The sequence below is a fragment of the Apus apus genome, chromosome 6 (genome assembly GCF_020740795.1).
Source record: "Apus apus isolate bApuApu2 chromosome 6, bApuApu2.pri.cur, whole genome shotgun sequence".
NCBI classification, from domain to species: Eukaryota; Metazoa; Chordata; class Aves; order Apodiformes; family Apodidae; genus Apus; species Apus apus.
The window spans coordinates 12,258,881-12,279,451 of record NC_067287.1 but is presented as its reverse complement, the minus strand read 5'-3'; the positions used below and the strand labels follow the sequence as shown (position 1 = coordinate 12,279,451).

The 20,571-nt window shown below is 41.0% G+C and overlaps 1 protein-coding gene across 2 annotated transcripts; it reads right to left on the bottom strand.

Moving 5' to 3' along the window:
• Positions 1 to 1,050: 1,050 nt before the first annotated feature.
• Positions 1,051 to 20,235, bottom strand: IQCB1 (IQ motif containing B1). 2 transcript variants are annotated; one of them, XM_051623094.1, is made up of 14 exons: positions 19,966 to 20,235; positions 18,989 to 19,151; positions 17,190 to 17,319; positions 14,883 to 14,970; positions 13,709 to 13,808; positions 13,163 to 13,335; positions 10,461 to 10,573; positions 9,234 to 9,343; positions 4,312 to 4,454; positions 3,742 to 3,890; positions 3,160 to 3,288; positions 2,632 to 2,788; positions 1,643 to 1,715; positions 1,425 to 1,553 (listed from the first exon to the last, which is right to left on the bottom strand). In XM_051623094.1, exons 1-14 carry the CDS (start codon positions 20,081 to 20,083, stop codon positions 1,514 to 1,516), a joined length of 1,686 nt encoding a protein of 561 aa, XP_051479054.1. In that variant the 5' UTR covers positions 20,084 to 20,235; the 3' UTR covers positions 1,425 to 1,513. The 2 variants fall into 2 exon arrangements, with proteins under 2 accessions (XP_051479053.1, XP_051479054.1); XM_051623093.1 differs by lacking the exon at positions 1,643 to 1,715 and having other exon boundaries at positions 1,051 to 1,553; positions 19,966 to 20,233.
• Positions 20,236 to 20,571: the final 336 nt, after the last annotated feature.

The window sequence follows — 20,571 nt, the reverse complement described above, 5'->3', positions numbered from 1 at the left end:
CTGCCTAAAACTAATAGCAAGGCTGTGCAGAACAACATGTAACTCAACAGATACATGCAAGTGCACTGGCAAACACATAATGGATATTTTCACCAGTTAGCTCTCCAAGAAAGGACCTAAGAGCCAAGTAAGTACCTTCCAAATCACAGCTCTGTTACAAAAATTAACCTGGAGCACAGCTCTTCCACTGGGCAGCTGTCCAATTATTAATTTCAATTTATCAGATGCATCTGAATGGGCTTGGACTTCTGCCTGCTATTTCTATTTATTTGTTTTTCCCTTCATCTTCCCTAAAATTAAAACTCAAAACCTTCTAGAGAGAATGGAAAAACAAACATGCTGAACCAGTATTGCTGCCCACAATACAATTGCCAGAAATCACTGTGCTTTTTCCTCTTCTGCAGTGAGGTAGATCTAATCCTTAAGACTCTCTTGGCGTCTTACCTAAAAAATAGCACAGGCACCTAAAGCACTAGCTGCAGCCTGGAGTACTCCCTGCTGTCTGGGCACATTGGTAAGCAACATCATTCAGCCTGTGGCTGTAGGTTTTTACCATGTACGGGGTCACAGTGACTGCAGAGGCCCCATGCTGGAGACATTTCTGGATCAACCAGCATCTGGATAGTTTAAGAAGATGGATGGTCCAGATGGTCACACTGAGGCTACAATCCCATGTAACAGTTTGTACTGCATCCATGTTACAACATGCTGCACTGGCTGTGGAATGAGCTGCATGCTTTTAAAGGAAAACACATTTAATCCAAGAATGTTGGCAGAGTTTTTCTCCCCTTGCTGTTCTTGAGGCTGGTGAAGGTTCCTCAGGCCAAACTCGCTTGTGCAGAACAAAGTTAGTTAGTTGTTCTACCTTGCCATAAGCACCCAGCCTGCCACGTGCTTGCTTGACTTCTTATTGATGTCTTGGTTTGTTCTGAATCCATTTTACCTCAAAGCACATCACCCAATGAAAGGTTTTGCTATAAAAGCCCAGGCTTTTAGAATGATGTGATTCTTTATGCATCCCAGTGTGAATAAGAACTGAAAAGCCAAAGGTTATGAACTTACTTTTAAAGTGATACAAATTACAAAATATCCTCATTTACAACTACAGTATTTCAATCCTATTTGCAACAGCACAATCTGTAGGATCTAACTTGAAGTACAGGAAGATGTTCTTAATAAGTAAAATGTACTAAAAGAAGGCTTTGGTCTTTTTTCAGTGCTTTGTCTTACAGTTCAAGTGTTTTCCTTCCTTAAAACACACCCAAGTGAATGCATAGTGCAAGGTATGAGTCAAGCTGAGTGAGGAATTCTTCTGCCTGTTACCTAAAAGGATTTCTTCCCACCAATGAATAGAGTTCCCAGTTCTGCATTTAGGGCATCATCAGGAATGACATCATCCTCCTCAAACTCCTCTCCAAGCTTCTTCCACCATGGCCAGTGAGTGTGTTTCAGCATAGTGTTGTGGGATTGTCTTGCCTTGGTAGCTACAGGTATTGATCGACTCATAAAGACATCAAGATCTTTTTCTGTGGTCTCTGCTAACCCTGGAGCATCTGCAAGAACAAGAAGAAGAGTTTTCTGTATTTTGTTTCTTATGCTGTGGTTATACAAGTGCTTCAAACAAAAAAGGAAGGAGCACTACCTTCCTACTTCCCATTGTCCTAGGTCACTCTTTTCCCCAGGCTGGCATACAGTTTCATGGCTGCATGATAAACCTGATTGGAGAAGCAATCAAATTAAGACTAATCTGAAAAAATAAATTCATAAGCGGGGAGGGAGAAGAAGCAGGGAAAACAGCAGTACTTCATTCAGGTGCAGTGGTGGCATCCACCAAAATGACTTCTTGTGAAACTATAACCTAAGAGAAAGAGGTGCTCCTGGTTGCTGCTGCTGGATTAGCACCACTGGTGCAGCTGACATGAGTGAAGTGTTTCCAGTGCTCTGGAACAGCAGTGCAGTGTATTCCCTGCCTGGGGGACACAGCACAGTGTTGGGTGTGTTGCTGATTGCTTGATCAGGCAGAGATGACCTGCAGTGACACAGCATGCGACAGGCTAAGAAATGGAATTCAGTAACTTGCTGAATTTTCTCCTGCTTGGGTGCTCTCTGGTGGCTGCCGTTTGCTATTCTCACTCTTTACTCCGAGCTACTTGTCTGGAATTACAACAGCACAACAGTGAATTCCATTTTACATAAAGCCAAGCCAGAGAAAATGACTTGGAATTCATAGCTCAAAGATTTCCCTCTTTATCTGCCATAGCTGAGAGCACTTCAACCAGCAGCTTACTTACAACACAAAGAAACAGAAAAAAGCAAAAGAAATGTGGAGGAAGAGGTTGTGCAAGTTTCCCCTCTAATGCATTGTAGTGCCTTTTACAGGGCCTTGGCTTTTCCTGTGAACATATTAGAAACGCTTCTAGCAGAAAAATAAGCTCAAAAGCAGTGGTGTATACTTGACCTACACCAACACCTGGGTAATCTTTAACAAAGCCTGTATCTCAAGATAAGGCATATGGCAGAGAAAGAAAGAAATTTTAGTCTTGAAATGAGGCTTTGCCACTGTTCTAATTTTGTTTCTAAATTAGCTTAATCCAAATGGTAATCAGAAGTATGACTAGAGCAACCACTTACTCATTAGCAGCTCCACATCAGTGTTGACCTGAGCCAGTAATGCCTCTCTGCGCTGCGCTGCTCTCCTATCCAGTCTGCTCCTCAACAGGAACTGTGCCAGCTTTTCCTGGGCCTGCATATGTAATTCCTTACTCATTTCTTCTGACATTTGGGAAGCCTGGAGGAAAATAGCAGTTCATTATCATTAGGAGCTGGCTATTTTAAATCTTTTGTGAGCAGAATTATGTCTAAACAAGGAATGCAAATGCTGTACTTAATTGTTAACTTAATAATTATGTTTCCTCTGCAGCTCTCTCCAGAACTATCCATCCTCAAGTATCCAAATTTTCCAATTACAGGTTGCTTGACCCCGTTTATTAGATTAATGGTTCAAATCCCCAACATTTTAGCACCTTGCCCTCAAACAGGCATGGTTAATATTATGAATTCCTCACATGGATTATCTTGATCAAAATTTATGAGAATTTATCCCTACAGTATTTTATGCTGCATCATTAATGCGAATTATGAAATGACTAAGAAACAGACCGGATGCAGTTTGATGTAGTCATCCACCTTCTGCTGCAAAGCCAGTCTCTGCTCATCTGTCACTCCCTTGGGATCTTTCCAAGGAGAGAGAGGTCTCCTCCTTCTTCGTTTTTCCAAGAATTTACAAGCCTTTGTAAAGAACATAGGAGAATATGACAATCACAGGCAGGAAGCTTGTCTTCTTGCTTTGTTTGTAGTCAATCAGTGAGAGAAAAATGTTTCAGTATTGCAACTGTTAAAGTATAAATTTAGCTGAAAAGACAACGTGCAAGGGTCACCATGAATGCTAAATAGTAAGAACAGTCGTAATAAATTCCTGACTCATCTGTAGTGCGGTGAAATTCCAACCTTAGGTTTCAAAGAGGCAGCTCTTATATTTGAGTTGCAAGATGGTATCAGGCTTTGTAACCTATGCAAGGTTTAACGCATCTAAAAAACTTGTGGCTCTGGACTATCACCCTCTGAATAATTATAAAATAAATTGTAGCTACACCAACAGTAAGAGAATAAACAGAGCTTTTTAAGGCATTGCAATAATTCACTCAATCCTAGCTAGTGTCAGAAGAAAGTATATATACTTACTGCTCTCTGAATGATGACAGCTGCTTTATACTCCTTAAGAGATTGTCTCTGTTGATGAAAATTTCTTCTTGCTCTATATCCTCGCCAGAATCTCTGGATAGTTAATGCTGATTTCCTCTCTGTTTCCTCCATATACTTATTTACCTGACCTATAAGTGTAACAGAAATCCAGTTAAAATACTGTAGGTTGGGATCTCTTAACAATTTGCATTTTTAATCCTCAAACTAGGGACTACCAAAAAAGCTCATGAGTTAAAAACCCCTCTTCTTCCAAGATCCATTGGCTGTGGACCATGTCTCAGAGGCTTGTAGCTGCAATGGAGCTTTTTAACACAAGAAAACTGGGTCTCCCTTTCTCCTGCACCATTCTGAAGACAGCAGATCTTGATGAGTAGTTACTGAGCCCTTGTAGAATTAGCATCTCCTCTGTCAGATGACTGGGTCAGCAGGTAGTACAGTAAGACTACAGTGCAAACAGACATGCAAGATAAGGAAATATTTTTGGGGAAACTGTTCATAAGGAGACCCAGAACAGTTTAATCTTCTGATATAGTTTAATGTAAATCATACTGGCATGGATTATTTCCAGAAAGGCCAGCTGTCGTTCATGGAAGAGTCTCATGGCCCTCTGTCTCTTAAGTTGAATTTGTAGTTTCAGAGCCTCATCTTCCTTCTGTTTTTTTAACTGCTGCAGCTTCTGTTCCCGTTTAGCCCTACAATAAACAGATACATTAACAATTAGCTTTAGTTGTATATTTCTTAAAAGCATCTCTCTTTCTCTTGTGTTACATGCACCGAGGGAGGAAATTCACAAAATAATCTGCCATCCCAGCTGTTGGCTACAGGACCACACCAAGCAATGAGAACTCACCTGCAAGCTAACAAAATACCACACTATCTACAGCCACCACAAATTCTGAACCAGTCACTCAATCTCCTATCAAATCAAAGGATATGTTTTTACTTAGAATCAAGTTCTATGAATAAAGAATGTGGGACATTTAGAGCTAGCATGAACTAGAATGATTTTGGTTCCATCATCTGGAGAAGAGGTAAAGCAACATTCCCCATCTGCTCTAGGATGCACCTTTTCCAGGACATCTACCAGCATGCATGGCACCTGCTTTCCATATTACATACTGTGATTTTTGTACTGAGTGCCAGAGCAGGTCAGGATGTTGGCTGTTAAGGCTCACTTCATAAATTTGGAGAGATTTTTTTTTTTTTTTTCTCCAGGAAATACACACTGACACATTTTCTCCAACAACTTTGTTAACAGAACTCCAGGAAAGAATTTTCTTGCAAATTCTTCCTGATCTGTATTAGGTGCGATTTGATGTTGGGATGTTGACCCACTGTGCTTGGCATTGGAAAAGGTCCAGCAGATATTTCACAGATGGGAAAACTGAAAACTCTTTAACTGTCCCTGGAATGTTTAAGCTAACAATAGCCTGTATATCAATTATATACACACTAAGATATTAATAGAGAGACTAAAACATTAATATGAAATATACTGATCTATTGATTCTAATAATTATTAAGATCACTTGGACATAGTTCCAGTGAAGCATGAGGAGCTGTGAGGTAGGGCTCCCCCTCTCTTCACTACCCCTTCTCATCCTAAGGGACCCGACCACATGCTTGAAACTTCATGAGTTCACCCCACAATGAGGTAATAACGTGACTCCTCCACTTCTATTGCAGCAAAATCACTTGCCTGCTCAGGACCCGAGTACCCTCACTGGGCCCACAGCCCTGAGTTCTGCTCCCCTCTAGCACTTTTCTAGGGACAAATGAAAGTAGCAGCTTCAGCACTAGGAATGAGAACAAATGGACAGAGCACAGGCATAAGAGATACCAGTAAGGGAAAAAAAGAGGCTGTAGGCTAGAATTAATGTCCAGTAATTTTGGCACTGCTGCATCTCACATACCTTTAGACTCATAGTACTACTGAGTTGTGTGTTTCCCATTGCTAGCATAAATTGCGTTGTAATTTTTCCACCAACCATAATTTCTCCACAGTTTCTATACCTGGGTGGGGAAAGATGGGATGGAAGCTATTGTGTAATGGAGATACTCTGCATTTAAAGCTCTGGCCCTAACTGACAAACAGCCTCCACCATGATCTGAGAGACCATAATCCTTTTATGACAGTAATGCAGACTTGAAGCGTGCCCACACATCTACCTACAGAGACAGATCATGATGTGTGTGATTAGGTCAGAATGGGCTCAAGGAAACTACAGGTTCTGAGCCAAGACATTTCTGCCAATTAAAGCTGTAAATCTTCGCATTTTTAATCCAGGCAGGCACACGTTACACTTCCAAGTGGAATGATGTCACAGGATCAAACAGGGCTTTTAATGACATTGTCTTGATATAACTATTAATAATTTACCCTAGAAATTTATATTAGCTCCACTGAGTGGAAAACTACAAGGATTTTTCATGAGCTTCTCAGATGTGCATCTGTGAAACTACCAATAGTGTCTATCAGGTATTTAAATGTTTCTTTCCTTTGTAGTCTGCAAAACATGTGTTGTTCTTCATTCTCTGTTCCTCCTAATGGTAAGACATTTGTTTGCACAAGACCACACTGTGACAGGGAAATGCCTCTGAACAGAAGCAAAACACACACAGAGTAAGGTCCAAACTTCCTTCAACAGTTCATGCCGAAGATCAGCCACCCTCTGATCATCTCTTTCTATATATAAAATGGTTTGATTCTTTTTTTATTTTGACACACGAGTAATACAAATTATTGCCATTCTAACAGTTCTACCATGAGCTAAGTAACAGTGAACTAACCTCAAGGAAAGAGATTCACCCAGGAAATATTTCTGAAACCACAGAGTTTCAAAAGTTTGTAACTTGCAGGGTTTAGAATCTTCCACTGCAGCTGCAGGTGAGCAGAGTTCAGAGTCTCAAACTCAGCAGCATTTAACCACGCTTATTCTAAAATAAATCTGTGAAAATAACCAAACCCTGACTGTTACAAATTCAAAGGACCTCCTGAAAGCTTTTCTAAAATCATGCTTACAGTATTCCAAGTACTATTTTTCAGCATAACACTAACTGCAGCTTCAACCTGGACAGAAAAAAACAACACTGGAGCTGTACAATTACTATGCTGTACTCAGTACATTGGGACTGACTGAGCCATGAACACACAAATGTAAGGATATTAATACATTTCCATTCCTCAGCACATTCAAAAGTCCATTTAAATGACTTAAGAACTACTTAAGAGGCACACACTAACACAATAATGAAAATATGACATGGGAAAGTCAAGCAGCTTGTGGATTTTCGCTAGCCTCACCACCCTTTTTCCCTTCTCCTTTACCATGTTATGCCTTAGCCCATCATCCAAATTTTCTGGGCTATGATTTTAGCCTGCAGGCTTGCAAGGTGCCTGATGAAGGAAGGAATATTGGCTCAAAGTGTATAGTGGAGTAAAAAGGAGCAACAAGGATGTCATCCTTGGTGTTACAGCACAAAAGTTGGAGTGGCTAGTGTCCCACTGCTTGCCTCTGAAAATCTTCCAGAATCTTTAGATTATACCCTAGATAGTCCAGTATCTTCTTAATGCCACAAACCATAACTGCCTGCTTTCTAAAACTTTGGTCATAATGAAATGTGATTTAACTAATTGATTTGTAAGATCTAGTTTTGCTCAACATGTGCAAAAATGGTTGGAAAAAAAACCTCTTCTGTGGAAACTAAACTTGATTCAGCTCCCTTAACCTATGTTAAATTCACATCACATTTCTCAAAAGAGTTAACCTAATATGTGCTAACATTACTGCTGAAATCCTACTTCAAGTAAGACAAGTACTACTTACATAGCTTTATTCTTCTGTGGTGCTCCAAGTTAGAGGATACTATTTCTAGATCATCAAAGTGACACCACTTCAGAGAGTCCAAGATTTCAAATATTAATGAAGAACAAGGTCTTGGAAGCACCATGCTGAGCAAGCACCATGGTCCTTGGCTTCTGTAGCACTCTGGCATGGCAGATTGGAAACTCCAGGACAGCTCTACATTCAATTTACAGTGGAATTTTGTGTCAACTGTGAACCAGTTGACTGCTCTACCACCATCAGCTTCTAGTGCTATTTAGTGCAATCCCAAGGTACAGTGTACTGAACACTTTCAGTTTTCCATATGCCACAAATTTTTACACTGAAAACATAAAAAAAACATCATAGAAGTAGTTTGTTTTTTTTTTCATGGAGAAGTCTGACAGCTGGGAAAGGGACAGTTGGAGCTTTTGGCATCAGAAGTGGCAGTTTGATGCTGCTGGAAAAGCACATGGTTTGGATGTTTCTGCTAAAATAATTTGTAGTGAAACAGCTCATATTGGCATCACATTACTTTTATGTTTCAGAAATAACAGCTGACTGGAAAAAGGCATCTTAAAAATGAAAGAACTCTTGGTCAGCCCAAACTTATGCCCTGGGACACAGAAAACAAATCCTTGGGCAAGATATTTCCAGGAAGGACAAGAAGTGAATAGGAACAGTCAGCAAAGATTTATAACAAGCAAATCATATTTGATCAGCCTGATGGTCTTCTGTGATAGGATGACTGGCTCTGTGGATGAGGGGAGAGCAGAAGATGTAATTTTCCTTGACTTTATCAAGGCTGTCATCACAGCCTCCCATGCAGGACAGGGCTGACACTCAGAGGGACCTCCACAAACACAGAAAACGGGTCAGCAGACACCACATACAGTTCAAATTCAGAGCTCTACACATCTGCTACAAAATAACACCATGAACCAGGAGAGGTTGGGCACTGACTAAGGAGACAGCAGCTATTTCCAATGAAAAGGGCCTGGGGTTCCTGGTGGGTGACAAGTTGAGCAGAAGCCAGCAGCATGCCCCTGCAGTAACAAAGCCTAGTTGCAGAGTGGGCTGCACCAGCAAAAGCTGGAAGATAATTATTTTGCTTTACTTAGCACTCTTGAGGACACACCTGGAATATCGGCCATGCTCTACTAGCCCCCCAGTAGAAGACAGTTATTGACAAACTAGAGGGATAGAGACTGTTCAGACTGAGCCAATGAGGTCTAGGGAATGTATGATATACTAAGAAAGGTGAAGAGATGGGTTTGTTTAGGCTAAAGGAAGGGTGGACTGAGCCACACTCTTAGAATTACACAGAAAAAGGACAAGAGGCAGTGGTAAAGAGCTGCAACAAGGAAATTCCCACTGGCTGTAAAAGAAGAAATTTTCAACAGGGGAGTCATGCAGCACCAAGACAGGGGCCAAGTGAGATGGCTGGATCTTCATCCTTGGAGACCTCCAGAACAGGGTACAGCCCTGAGTAACCAGTTTCCATTTTAAGGCTGGCCTTACTTCTAGTAGTAGATAGGATCAGATTACCAGCATTTTTTCTGTGACTCTGTGACCCAAGAAAAAACAAACCAAGCCTTCTCACTAGATTCTTCTCTTTAGTGCTTTTTACAAAGCCATACTGTTTACCTGAAGCTTCTCTGTAAAGTGGTCACTGCTTGGGGTAGTTTTTTCAGCCTTTTCCTTGTCTGAAATCCCCTCCACGTAGCCTGGATTATACAAGCTGCTTGATGCTGCCTCTGAAATTAATAAAGCAGTTGGCAGTATATTTTCTCTGCATATAAAAAACACTTTCTTACTGCGTGTGTATTTGGAACAATTTCAACATTTGGCCAAAACCCATCAGTTTTCAAATGCGTGAAAACTCAGTATTTGTATCAGTTTGGGGAATTTAAGGTCCTACAAGATGGTTATTATCACAAAACTTATACTTCCTCCAAAGGCAGCTAATCTGATCACCTGGATTGATGCTCTCTGTGGTAAACAAATGAATTTACAGCACAAATATAAAATCTAGATTAGCTGCATTAGTCAGTGTAAGAAATTTGTATTTAAAACACCTGAAGCACTTGATGTTTCAGATGGTGATTCAATTAAACTATCTAAATTAAGGAGGACAGAAAGACAAGTTTGGAGAATTAGCAAAAGGAAAAATGTTACATTTGCAATAAGACACTGAAATGCAACAAATTTGGAAAAATAAATCAATGCTATTTTTAAATGGGATTAAAAAAAAATAAAATCAACAAAACAAAACCTAACACCACAACACAAAACACCCTGCTCTGTTGAAGATGGAAACAGGTCTCTACAAATATAACTCTCATTTCCTTTAAAGTACTGTCTCTGAGAAACCTGCATATAAGATGTTGGTATGAAGTTCATAAAGCACACATCATTTCTTTTATTGGGAACACAGCCCAGAAGGTGTTCTTACTGAATATTTTATCTATATGACTTAATTCTATTTGACCGCTGCCTAGAATTCAGATATCTAAATTTGTAACACCAATGTGACAAAAGCAGACACAGTTATTTTTGGTTTATAGTTATCAAAACCAAATTATTTTTTTTCTCTCTATAGTTGTATAGCAATCTATGACGAATCTGCAACAGAAAGTCAATTTCTTGAGTCACAGTCCCATACCTTAATCACTGGACAATTTCTTGATGTCTTAAAAATTATGGAGGAGGAAAAAATATTAAATAGGAAATTTTAAAATCCATTAATATAGTGAAAACATAACATGAGTTTTGATAAATGTCAAAGTGATAGAGTAAATTCATAAAAACATATATATATACACCACATGAAACTCAGATTTCACACACAGAATTCTCATTAAACTTCAGCACCTGCATTTCTGCTTTTCCATTGGATTGTTCCAAGGACAACAGGTCCAAGAGTTGACTGAGATCCCTGTCAAATCCTCTGCCAGTCCACTGCTTACTTAAAAGTCTTTTCAATCCTAAGAGAAAGAAAAGCAGCATGTAATACTGCTAAGATGAATTTTTCTTTCCAGGATTTCAAACTAACAATTTTCAAGTAAAAAATAAATAAATTAAAAAATCAAATCGGAGTCCATGTGCAAAGGAACACTAAATTGGAGCTGAACACCATCAGTCATCTTTGAGTTTCAATGTAGAATACTATCAAAGAGCATCTGGTGCTCCAACCATCACAGAGGAGTATTATACAGGGATTGTAATTCTGTATGTCCAAGTCACTATCTGTTGTATCTACATAACTGGCAGTTAAATTATTAATGTACTTTCAGTCCCTTATCAGTAAGTCATTGTAAGGTACTAAAGGATGTAAAGCACCATGCAAGTGCTAGGTTTTATTAGCACTGCTTTAATATATTTGAAAACTGGAATTCTTTGATATCTTATCTGTATAGCATAGTCTAACTATGAGTACACATGCATCCAATTCCTGAGACAAATATCTTTTTAGGTTCATAGGAGATAAAAAGCATACTTGTGCTCCCCCCAGGACACATACACACTCCCTGCGTGGCACACAAGACACAAGTAGACAGTAACACAGGCTTTTTAGCTTTGTATCAGCCAAGCCCCAGAGCTTGAGAGTCCTACAGGGAGTTGAAGGGAAAAGGAAGGTGGGCAGGAAGTAGTTGTGTTTGGATAGCCTCCTCAAGAACTGCAAATTCAAGTAACTTTTCCATCTTCAAACCATTGTCCTTAAACATAATTGTACACTGGGCAACTGCAAGGAATAATCCATTGCATATGCTTACAGCATCTGGATTTGGAGCACAAAGTGCTTCATGGAAACAGAAATGGCACCTCTGCTCTAGCACACGCAGACAATGATGGTTAAACATTTGAGAGAGACAGGTGAGACTCCAAATGGACCTGGTTGGTGCCCTAAGGCTGCTGAGCTCTGCAAAAGCATGTAGCCTGGCTACACAAGTCAGTTCCCTCACAGAAATTCTGAGTCTGACACAACCATTTGCCAGTTTCCATACAGACTACACAGCCACCTGACCTCTCAGCAACTAACAAGGAGTAACTCAACTGTCTTTCTCAGATGGGTCAACCCCTGCAGACAAAAAGACCAGGCCCTTCTGGAAGCCTGATATAAAGACTGTGCTAGCCTCAGAGGTGTGAGGTTCAGGTGATGTCCTCACCTCTGGCAGGCTGCTTTTACTGACAGAAAGCTTATACTGAAATACCTCACACTGGCAACAGCTCTCAGCCACTATGAAGCCAAGTTACTTCAATGAGATAGCCAGATGGAGGAAATGCTGTAATGCTTGCTTTGTTGCTGCTTTTTCTCAAACTATCTAAAGAATTTCAAAGCCTGAGTAAAAACTAACATAAGGACTCTAACTTAAAGGGGTTTTGTCCCTTTAGCGGAAACAGAAAACATGTACAGAAGAGATATGAGAGTCTCTAAATGACTGTGGCATGTTGTGATTCTAGGGCAAAATAAAACATAATCGCTTGATGGAGACTTGCACCTCTTCAGACAAGTCAGCAGTCTATAGCTGGGGTGATCAGACCATCACAGCCATTTCCTGAGAATTCACAATGTGATACCAGCCTTGGGCACATAACACTCAATTTCATATGAAAATGAAGCCATCCTCTCTCATTCCTGTAGGCAAAAGGGTGGCAAAGCTGCATATCTGGTCCAGAAAGTTATCGGGCTGGTCTTGCCTAATAGGTGGTCAGGACAGACATTAAAAAAAAAACGGATTTTGACCTTTTTGTTTAGCATATCCACTTCTTACTGTCCTTGTCCACAAAGCACTGAGGCTGTTCACAAGTAGTTCTGACCATCAACAACATGTGAAAGACCAGGCAAACATCAAAGCCTCTGTCAATCTCCATGAGCATTGCAGAGGACAAAGACGCTTCCTAGAGCTCCCTGCTAGGCTAGAGACAGAAACCTTAAATGGGACACCTCATTAAATAATGAGTAACATAGAGAAACTTATATGGATTCTCAGCCTCCTCATCTAAAGGCATCAAGACAAAATGATAAACTCATGGATTCTTGGAAAGAGTTCATTGCAATCACTTGGATATCAAAAGGCAGCCAGCTCCTCAGTAACAGAACAGCACCTATCAGACAAGCAGACCTGTAACAGCCAGGGTCAGAAGCTGGCTTTAAGTAAAACTTCCATGCTTCTGGAGTAGTGAGTGTCAGCCCACTGGCTCAAGTCTGACACACTGCTCTTACCCTGGCAGTACAGGAACCCTGCTACTAGGATCTCTCAATATCCTACCTACATAGGAAAACCAGAGGCAGAAACAAACAAGTAACACCCGTCAGCTTGGAAGTGACAAACAGCAGCTTTAAGAGACAACACCCACATGCAGATTCCTCAATACACAGAAGAAAATAAATACAGGAAACAGAAAGAGGTGCAGCACCTTAAACTACAATGAAAATTAACAGAAGAAGAGGAAAAAACGACAACACAGCATTGCAGTTTCCATCTCTGTCAGAGGTGGGAAACCTCCATCTTTGTATTCCTACAGTGAATGTCAGAGGAGGCCAGTGGTTGATCCTGCTTGTGTTTACAAACCTTTGTAGCGAGCTGTGAGTAACTTCACAAGCTGCTGGCAACATTTTGCCACCAACAACAGCAGTTTTGTAGCAGCACTTCCTATGACAGGATTGGTGGTAGATGAAAGCTTATAAACAAGTTCATCCAAAACAGTGTGGAGGGTCTCTTCATCAACCTGAAGCAAGACAGAACTTTAAAAAGAAGGAAAAGAGGGGAAAAAAAAAAAAAGAAGCAGGGGGACAGAAATGAAGTATTAATTAGAAATTATGAGCTTTTTAACAGTGACTTATTTTTAGATACATCAAGCATTCAGAAAGCCAGCCTACCCAGCTGACCAGCAATCTGACCCAAGCAGTACAACTGTTTCAATCAGCTGGCTCCCATTTCCTCGATTTAACAATACAGAGAAAATAGATTTTTTTTTTTCTATTTCTACAACAAAGACTGGGGGAAAAATGCTCCACAACAATTCTCGTGTATGTAAAAGTTCTATTTTACCAAGCAGTAATGAAGTGAGTGCTAAGTTTAAAATTCAGGAAAATTAGTAAAGTAAAAACAACTAACCTACTGACGCTCAAAAGATTGTGTAAAACAGACATCATTATAATTGCGGTTTCAACATCATCTGTTATTAACAACTGCAGGAAGTTCTCATTTTGCAGTACTGCAAAAACAAACAAACAAACAAACAAAACAAAACAAAAACAAGCAATCACACAAACAGAACCAGACTTGACTTGAAAGTACTACAAAACAAGTAAACTTAATTATGGAACAGAAGCCATAGCAAGTAAAACCAGATACTGTTTCTGGAACAAACAGCCTCTTTTGTAATTTTTACACTGAAACTTACTGGAATAAGGAAACTACTTCAACATCCAAAACAATGTGTTAAGGCCTTTGGATGTCCCTTGGGCACTGGTGCTACAATGGAATAGAAGTTTAAAACCTTTTACGCTGCCCTGGTACCAGTTTCTTATGACAACAGTGGAATCAGCACCATGGCAACAACATCCAGGAAGGAAAAGGACTTCAACCCTGACAGTTTCTAACCACCAGGTGTATTTCATGCAAGTCCACTGATGTCATTAAAGCACCATCTTCTTTATTCCAGTGTTACCACTCTTTACGGATTTAGTAATTTTTCTGGCTGTGTGTTTTAATTACCCATCTTGTGATCCTTAGGTTTTTGTTCTATATTAGAAACAGAACCAAATTCTGTTTTTTAAAACCAGTGTGATTAACTTTGGTTTAATTGAAAGTTTATTTTGGTCTGAAGTGTATAGTGAAGTTTGTTAGATATTTGTAAAATTTCCTGGCATGGCAACAACTTCAGAAATCTGTTTTCAAGTCTATCCACTTTTCAGGACTGGCAATGTACTCTGGTCAAATTTCTGTATACGTTAATCACACAAAGGTTAAAAGACCAACTTTATTGTATCAGAAAAAAAAATATGGTTTTTTTTAAGTTATAGAATGACAAAGGGAAATTACAGGAAAACACTTTTAATGTTTGCCTCTGAAAGATTAGAAGGGGAATTCTTTAGTGTTTCCCCTTAGTGGATCTTTTCTATTTTAGATATTGTGGGTTTTGTTGAGAAGACTACTTTAGGATGATGATTTAACATCTACTCCAATTTAGAAAAACTAGGTGGAAAGTAGCTTAAGAGTGATTCTTGATACTTGTAGTAGCCACTAATAAATTTTCAGATGTTTTAGGGGTTTACTTTTCCCTTACCGCATGCTGCAAGTTGAACATGTCCACTGAACAGCCAGCAGGTGGCATCAGTTACTGTTTGGAACCAACGTAAAAAATCTTGCTTATCCTAAACAAAAAAGAAGTAGGTAAAAGCCTGTGTACGAATCTTCACTGAGGACTTCAGCTTGAGGTAGAGGCAAGGTTTGTATGCTTCAGGGATTTGGAGACCAAAACTCCACCAAATTCCTGGATGAGGACGGTTAAACTGTAAGAACCACTAAAAAAACCCAACTTGCAAGTTCTTCAAGGCCAGAGACCAATCAAGAAAATCAAAACATAATTTAAAAAAGAATCAATTCCTGAAAAATAATCATAGCAGAGTGGGAAGTCTTGTTTATGCCTTAACAAATATTTGATAGCATGGGAGGGCTAAGAACACAAACAATAGCTCAGTACAAATCCATCATAGATTTAGTCCACAAAGTGGGAAATATATTGTTTAAGATTAAAGCATAGAGGGAAATGAAAAGGGTACTAAGTGGCCAAGGACACTGTTAAAATGGACAAAGTTCCTAAAAACTGGCATGGTGAGACTTCAAAAGCACCTCCTAGTTGGAGGTCTGGGAGCAAACATCAAACCACTATTAAGCTGAAGCTTGATCAGTTTGCCAAACAGTCTATGTTATGTACTTGCCTGTGATAACACTGGACTGGAAAAAAAGACCAGAAAGAACCCAGGTTTGAACGTGTGAACACACAGTCTAGAGTCTGTATTCCAGGTGTGAGCCACAGGCCCTGGAAATCTAAAATCTCAGCATGTCAGACAGAAAATGGGCTTTTTATACTTCTACAAATAATACTATAAAGCACTTGGCCAGATATCTCCCAGATTAACTGAGCCTCCCTAAATGAAACTCTGGAAAGCATATTCGTAGATCCATGCTGTAAACCCCAGCCATCAGTCATGGTTTAACTTTGCATTTGGTTGTTACTGCCAATGAGAGATACAAAATCACAGCAATAAGTTAAGCTGTAACGTTATCTGCTCTGTGTTTTGGCAACACATCAGTTTCTGAAAGCTATTTCAGTGTTTCCCTTTACTTCAAAGACTTGTACAAAAAGCAAACGAGGGCAGAATAAACTACAAATCTCCACTGGTAGAGTGGGATTTCCAAAGTTCCACTGAGCAAGCACCTAGTCTGGGTGCCCAGTCACCTCTGAGACCACAAGGTTTAAAAGCCAAAGGGCAAATTAGAATGTAGACTGCATTTGCATTCAAAAATAAATCTTTGCCCACAAGCATGACTCAAGTGTGTAGGCTGAGACATAATAAGAAAGTGTGGGGGAAATTACATATTGTGGATAAGACTTGAGTCTCCTGGGACGTCATTCAGGAAGCTTCCTTCTTAAGCACTAAATGCACTTCTAAAGTATTGAACTAACAGCAAATACGTTCAGAACTTTCTGAGAACTGATTGTGTTTGTGGTGCCCATCACAATACTCTGTAGGAAAACTCTGGCTAACTGCAAGAAGTCAGTGAGCCAAGAAATGAGATACTAGGGGGAAAGTGAGATATGAAAAGAAACTATCAGAATCCATGAGGTTGGTTATTTAAATTATTCATGGGTTTTGTTTCTTGGGTTTTTTTTCCTTCTGATTCTGGAACTCAGCATGCTTCAAAGGCATGAGGAAACCTCACTGGGCTAAACCCTTCTTCTCTGCAAAGAGGGACAGAAATGTGAGAAAGTGTCCAAATCTACAAATTCAGTCTGCCTTTGGGGTTCCCAACTTCCAGATTCAGAAGCAGTGAGCATTTTTGGAATTTTTTGCCAATTTTGTGGCAGAAAACGTATGGCAAAACAAACTTCAACAAATCTGATCTGAAGTCTTAAGACTTCCTAAACCTTTTTTTGTAAAGCTGAATAAAGCAGTGGGAACAGAGCCACTACAAAGACTGAACTAATTATATGCTAAGTTAAAAAGACATTACCGTGACTGGGATGCTGCTTTTTGTAAGGCATTCCTTTCTATCATACTGCTCTAGTTCTTCTATCCTACTTAAAATTGCATTCTTGCCCCTTGCCTTTAAAACTTGTGAAAAGTAGTAGCTAAACTCTCTAAACAAACCTAGGGTAACAAAGTAGCTTTGCACAGGTCAGGGCCAGAATGCGTGACAACCACAGATCACAGTTTCAAAGCTCCAAGGCATAAGAAAAACTACTGTAAGTTCTGGAAAATAGATTTTCATACTATATTGTCCCTAGAAAAATATCCTACTTATACAACATGTAACCTTGGAAAGTTTACAGAGGTTCCCTGCTCTTTTAACTATGTAATTTAAATACCTTGATTGCTCGGGTAAACCGTGCTTGCAAGCGTCTTCCCAAAACCAGCAGGTTGTCTATCACTGAAGGAAGGAATTTATTGTAAAAGTCCTCAGGATCTTCTTTCACCTCCAGTCCTACACAACAATGACTGAAATGGAAAAAAGAAAAAAAAAAAAACCCACAACAAAACAACAAAAAGCAAATCAACCTGAATAGTTGAGGGCCTGTTTGAACAGCTTTGAATGAACGTCATGTCATGGAAGAAGAAATGCTTCAGTGACGTGGGACAATTCAACACTGAATAACAGTTAACTGCTGTGACTGGATCTGAGGTGGCTGCCTCAAAAGGAAGAGGAATCACTGGCAGGCTGGAGACAGCAAGCATATTACTGCTTACTATAGCACGTCTCAGTTTAAAACATATCCAAGGCACTTTCTCCTTGAGCTTCACTGGATCTGTTCAGGCTTGTTCCACATGTTAGGGAAGGGCCCTGATGGCCATAAAGGGAAAAAAAAAAAAAAAAAAAGGCAAAATAGAAAGGTAAACAAAAACCTGAGACAGGAAACCTGATGAAGTGGGAGTAGATCAGGCAAGGAAAATATGTACCAAAAAATATCACTTAGCACAAAATCTTCAGTAAGTTTATCTACAACTTTACTCTAGCTGAGGAATACGTGTGGGCTAGAAATCAGTTCTTCAGATCTCAGTTTTATTTTACTCACTGCAAATATGTTGGTCATTTCTGGAAAAGCTTTTACAAGAAACTGAACGTCTGACACTTGGGAAGTTTTTCAGTTCTGACACTAGTGCAACAAAAGAGTCCTCCTAACTTTTGATGAGTTTTGCCTTCTGACATCTTATCTAGGCTTGGTTTGCTTTTTGTGAAGGCACAGATGTAAATCTTTGCTTACCAAAGCCCTTGGAAAGCAAATTCTAGGCACGAGCTAAGATTCATCTACTTACAAAAGGACATTTTTATAGCTAAAATAAATTTAAGCTTTCACTGCCAACTGAAATAGCTTATAGGGGATGATTTAAGTATCACACAAATCTGGCGATAAATCTTATATCTCTTTCTGAAATTCCTGGCATTAAAAATTCGTACTACAGATACAGCATAAATAAGAGATGGTTACTTAATTGCTTCATGACTTAGAATTTTGCTCTCTAGCTAAGGAAAAGTCAAGTACAACTTGGTGAAAATTTAAAACTTATTCTTCTTCCTGACATTGAAGATTGAGATTGGATCACTGGGGATGCGAGCTTAAAGTTGTCTTGTTTCCTAGCTATGAATTAACCTTAATTAAGCCATTTTCACAATATCACTATGTCAAGCTACCTAGTCTGTATGAACTGTGTCCTCTGTTATGTTTAAAACGTAAATAGGTATTTAAAATAGGTACATTGAATAGATATTTCAATAGCAAGCCAAGCTATGAGTCAATCAGGCTGAAGATTTTTTTTGCAAGATGCAATCTAAGTAAACAAACTTTTAAAAAGAACCACAATTCTGACTAAGAACTATGACACTGATGAGTACTGTTCACAAAAAAAAGGTGAAGCCAAACCAAAGTGTGTTCCCACCAAACAGTTTACCCAGCTCAATGAAACACAATGCAAATGAATTAAACAGGACCAATTAGGCTATGCCTGACCCCCCTGCTCTTGACTGCTCTCTGCACTTTAACCCTGGCCTTTCCTGAACAACAAGCCTTTTTCTGGATGGGAGCCAACGTGTTACAGCTTGAAAAGAAAAAGAGCAAGATGAAAGGCCAGAAAGAAAACAAGAGGAAAACTTCAGGGCAGTTGTTTTTACCTTAGGATCTCTGCTAGCTGGGCAGCAGTAGCCCAGCCTCCACGCAGTCTGGAGTGATCTTGTCTAAGGACCAGCATGCAGTACTGAGTAAGACCATAATCATATATATCTTGCTTAATTTTTTTTGATTCTTCACATCCCAAGGAAGCACTGTTTAAAATTTCTGTGGAAAGAAAGCAGGAGAGATACAAAAAGAAGTGTAAGATTCTGAAGTAAGAGATTTATTTTTTTAAAAAAAACACAGGAGGAATATGTGTACACAGAGTCAGGTCTGAGGTAATTCTAAAACTGCTAATAAAGGCATGAAATATTTTCTCAGCATTTTTCACTCCTACAGCTACAACCCATTTGTTAGATGATATGACAATTGGGAAGGACAGCTAAGCTTAGGTTTCCATTTTCTCACTACATATTTAGTAGTAAAACATACATTACCTGGGATATATAGCCCACTTGTATGAATTTCCTAGACCAGATAAAACCACAACCACTGTGAAACATATGGCCTTCCTTATAATTACATCCCAATTTAGAACAGGGCCGAACTTGTTTCTACCCTTCCTAGGAGCAGTGACTGTGTGGCAAAGGGAAAGAGGGGGAGTCACACACGAGCTTGCAACTGCATTTCTACGTTGGGACTTAAACCCTGAACACTGACAACCGTTCTGGCTCTCCCTGCTCAAAGGCACTGGGAGAAATGATCGGCCCAAGCGTAAGATCCTTGCCCACATCAGCAGGGGTGCTGCAAACCCGGTGACAGCTGAGTGGGGAGAAAAGGCTTCTCTCCCACTTGCTCCCCAGCTCCTCCTCCTCGTTGTTGCCAAGCGAAACGCCACTCGACGCCACTCGGAACAAGCCGCGTCACCAGCCGCACAGAACATTCAGGAAAATCTTTTGTGCTTGAGGGGGCGCCAGGAAGGGGGGGCTGCCCATACTCTACCACCTCACCCTCTGACTTCAGAAGCGGCGTTAATTACCCTTCAGCTTCAGGAGCAGCAGGGGGATGTCCTGTTCCCCGCTCTCGGGGACCTGCGCGGCCAAGGCCCGCAGGCGGGGCCCCGCAGCCGCCGGCCCCGCGCGGGGGGCGCTGGCCATGGCGAGCAGGGGCCTGGCGACACCATCAGCGAGGCCTCTGTCCCGCCGCGGCCGCCTCGGCGCGGGCAGCGGCTCCCGCAGCCACCGCTGCCATCCGCCCTCCGGCTCCTCCGCCCCCCGCGCCGCGCCGCGGCCCCCCCTGAGGCAGCGCAACGCCCGGGAAGGAACCTCCCGCTCCCGCCAGGGCTCCCGCACCTCGGCGCGGCGCGGGGGGGGGACCAGGGGGGCGGGAGGGGAACCCCCCCGGCTGCAGCCCCAGCGCTGCCCCGCAACCCCCCCCCCCCGCCCCGCCGCGTGGTCGCGGCCGCTTCTCCGCCAACCAGAGCGCTCCCCTGCGGGAGGAGGGGGTCGTTTGCATATCCGCGTGCGGGCGGGCGTGGCAAGCCGCAGGGAAGCCGCCCAATCCGAGCCCGCGCTGCCCGTGACGTCACGAGGAGGGCGGGGCTCCTCCCCTCGCCGGCCTATGGGAGCCGCGGTGGGCGGGGCCT

Bases quoted from the DNA above. Each gene is read 5' to 3' on its own strand.
- IQCB1 (XM_051623093.1), bottom strand. From the start codon at position 20,083: ATGGCCAGCGCCCCCCGCGCGGGGCCGGCGGCTGCGGGGCCCCGCCTG. The intron at 19,152-19,965 runs GTAATTAACGCC...TTCTTTCCACAG, and splicing joins GCTGCTCCTGAAGCTGAAGG to AAATTTTAAACAGTGCTTCC. The intron at 4,455-9,233 runs GTAAACAGTATG...TGTTTATTGTAG, and splicing joins ACTTTACAGAGAAGCTTCAG to GGCTAAACGGGAACAGAAGC.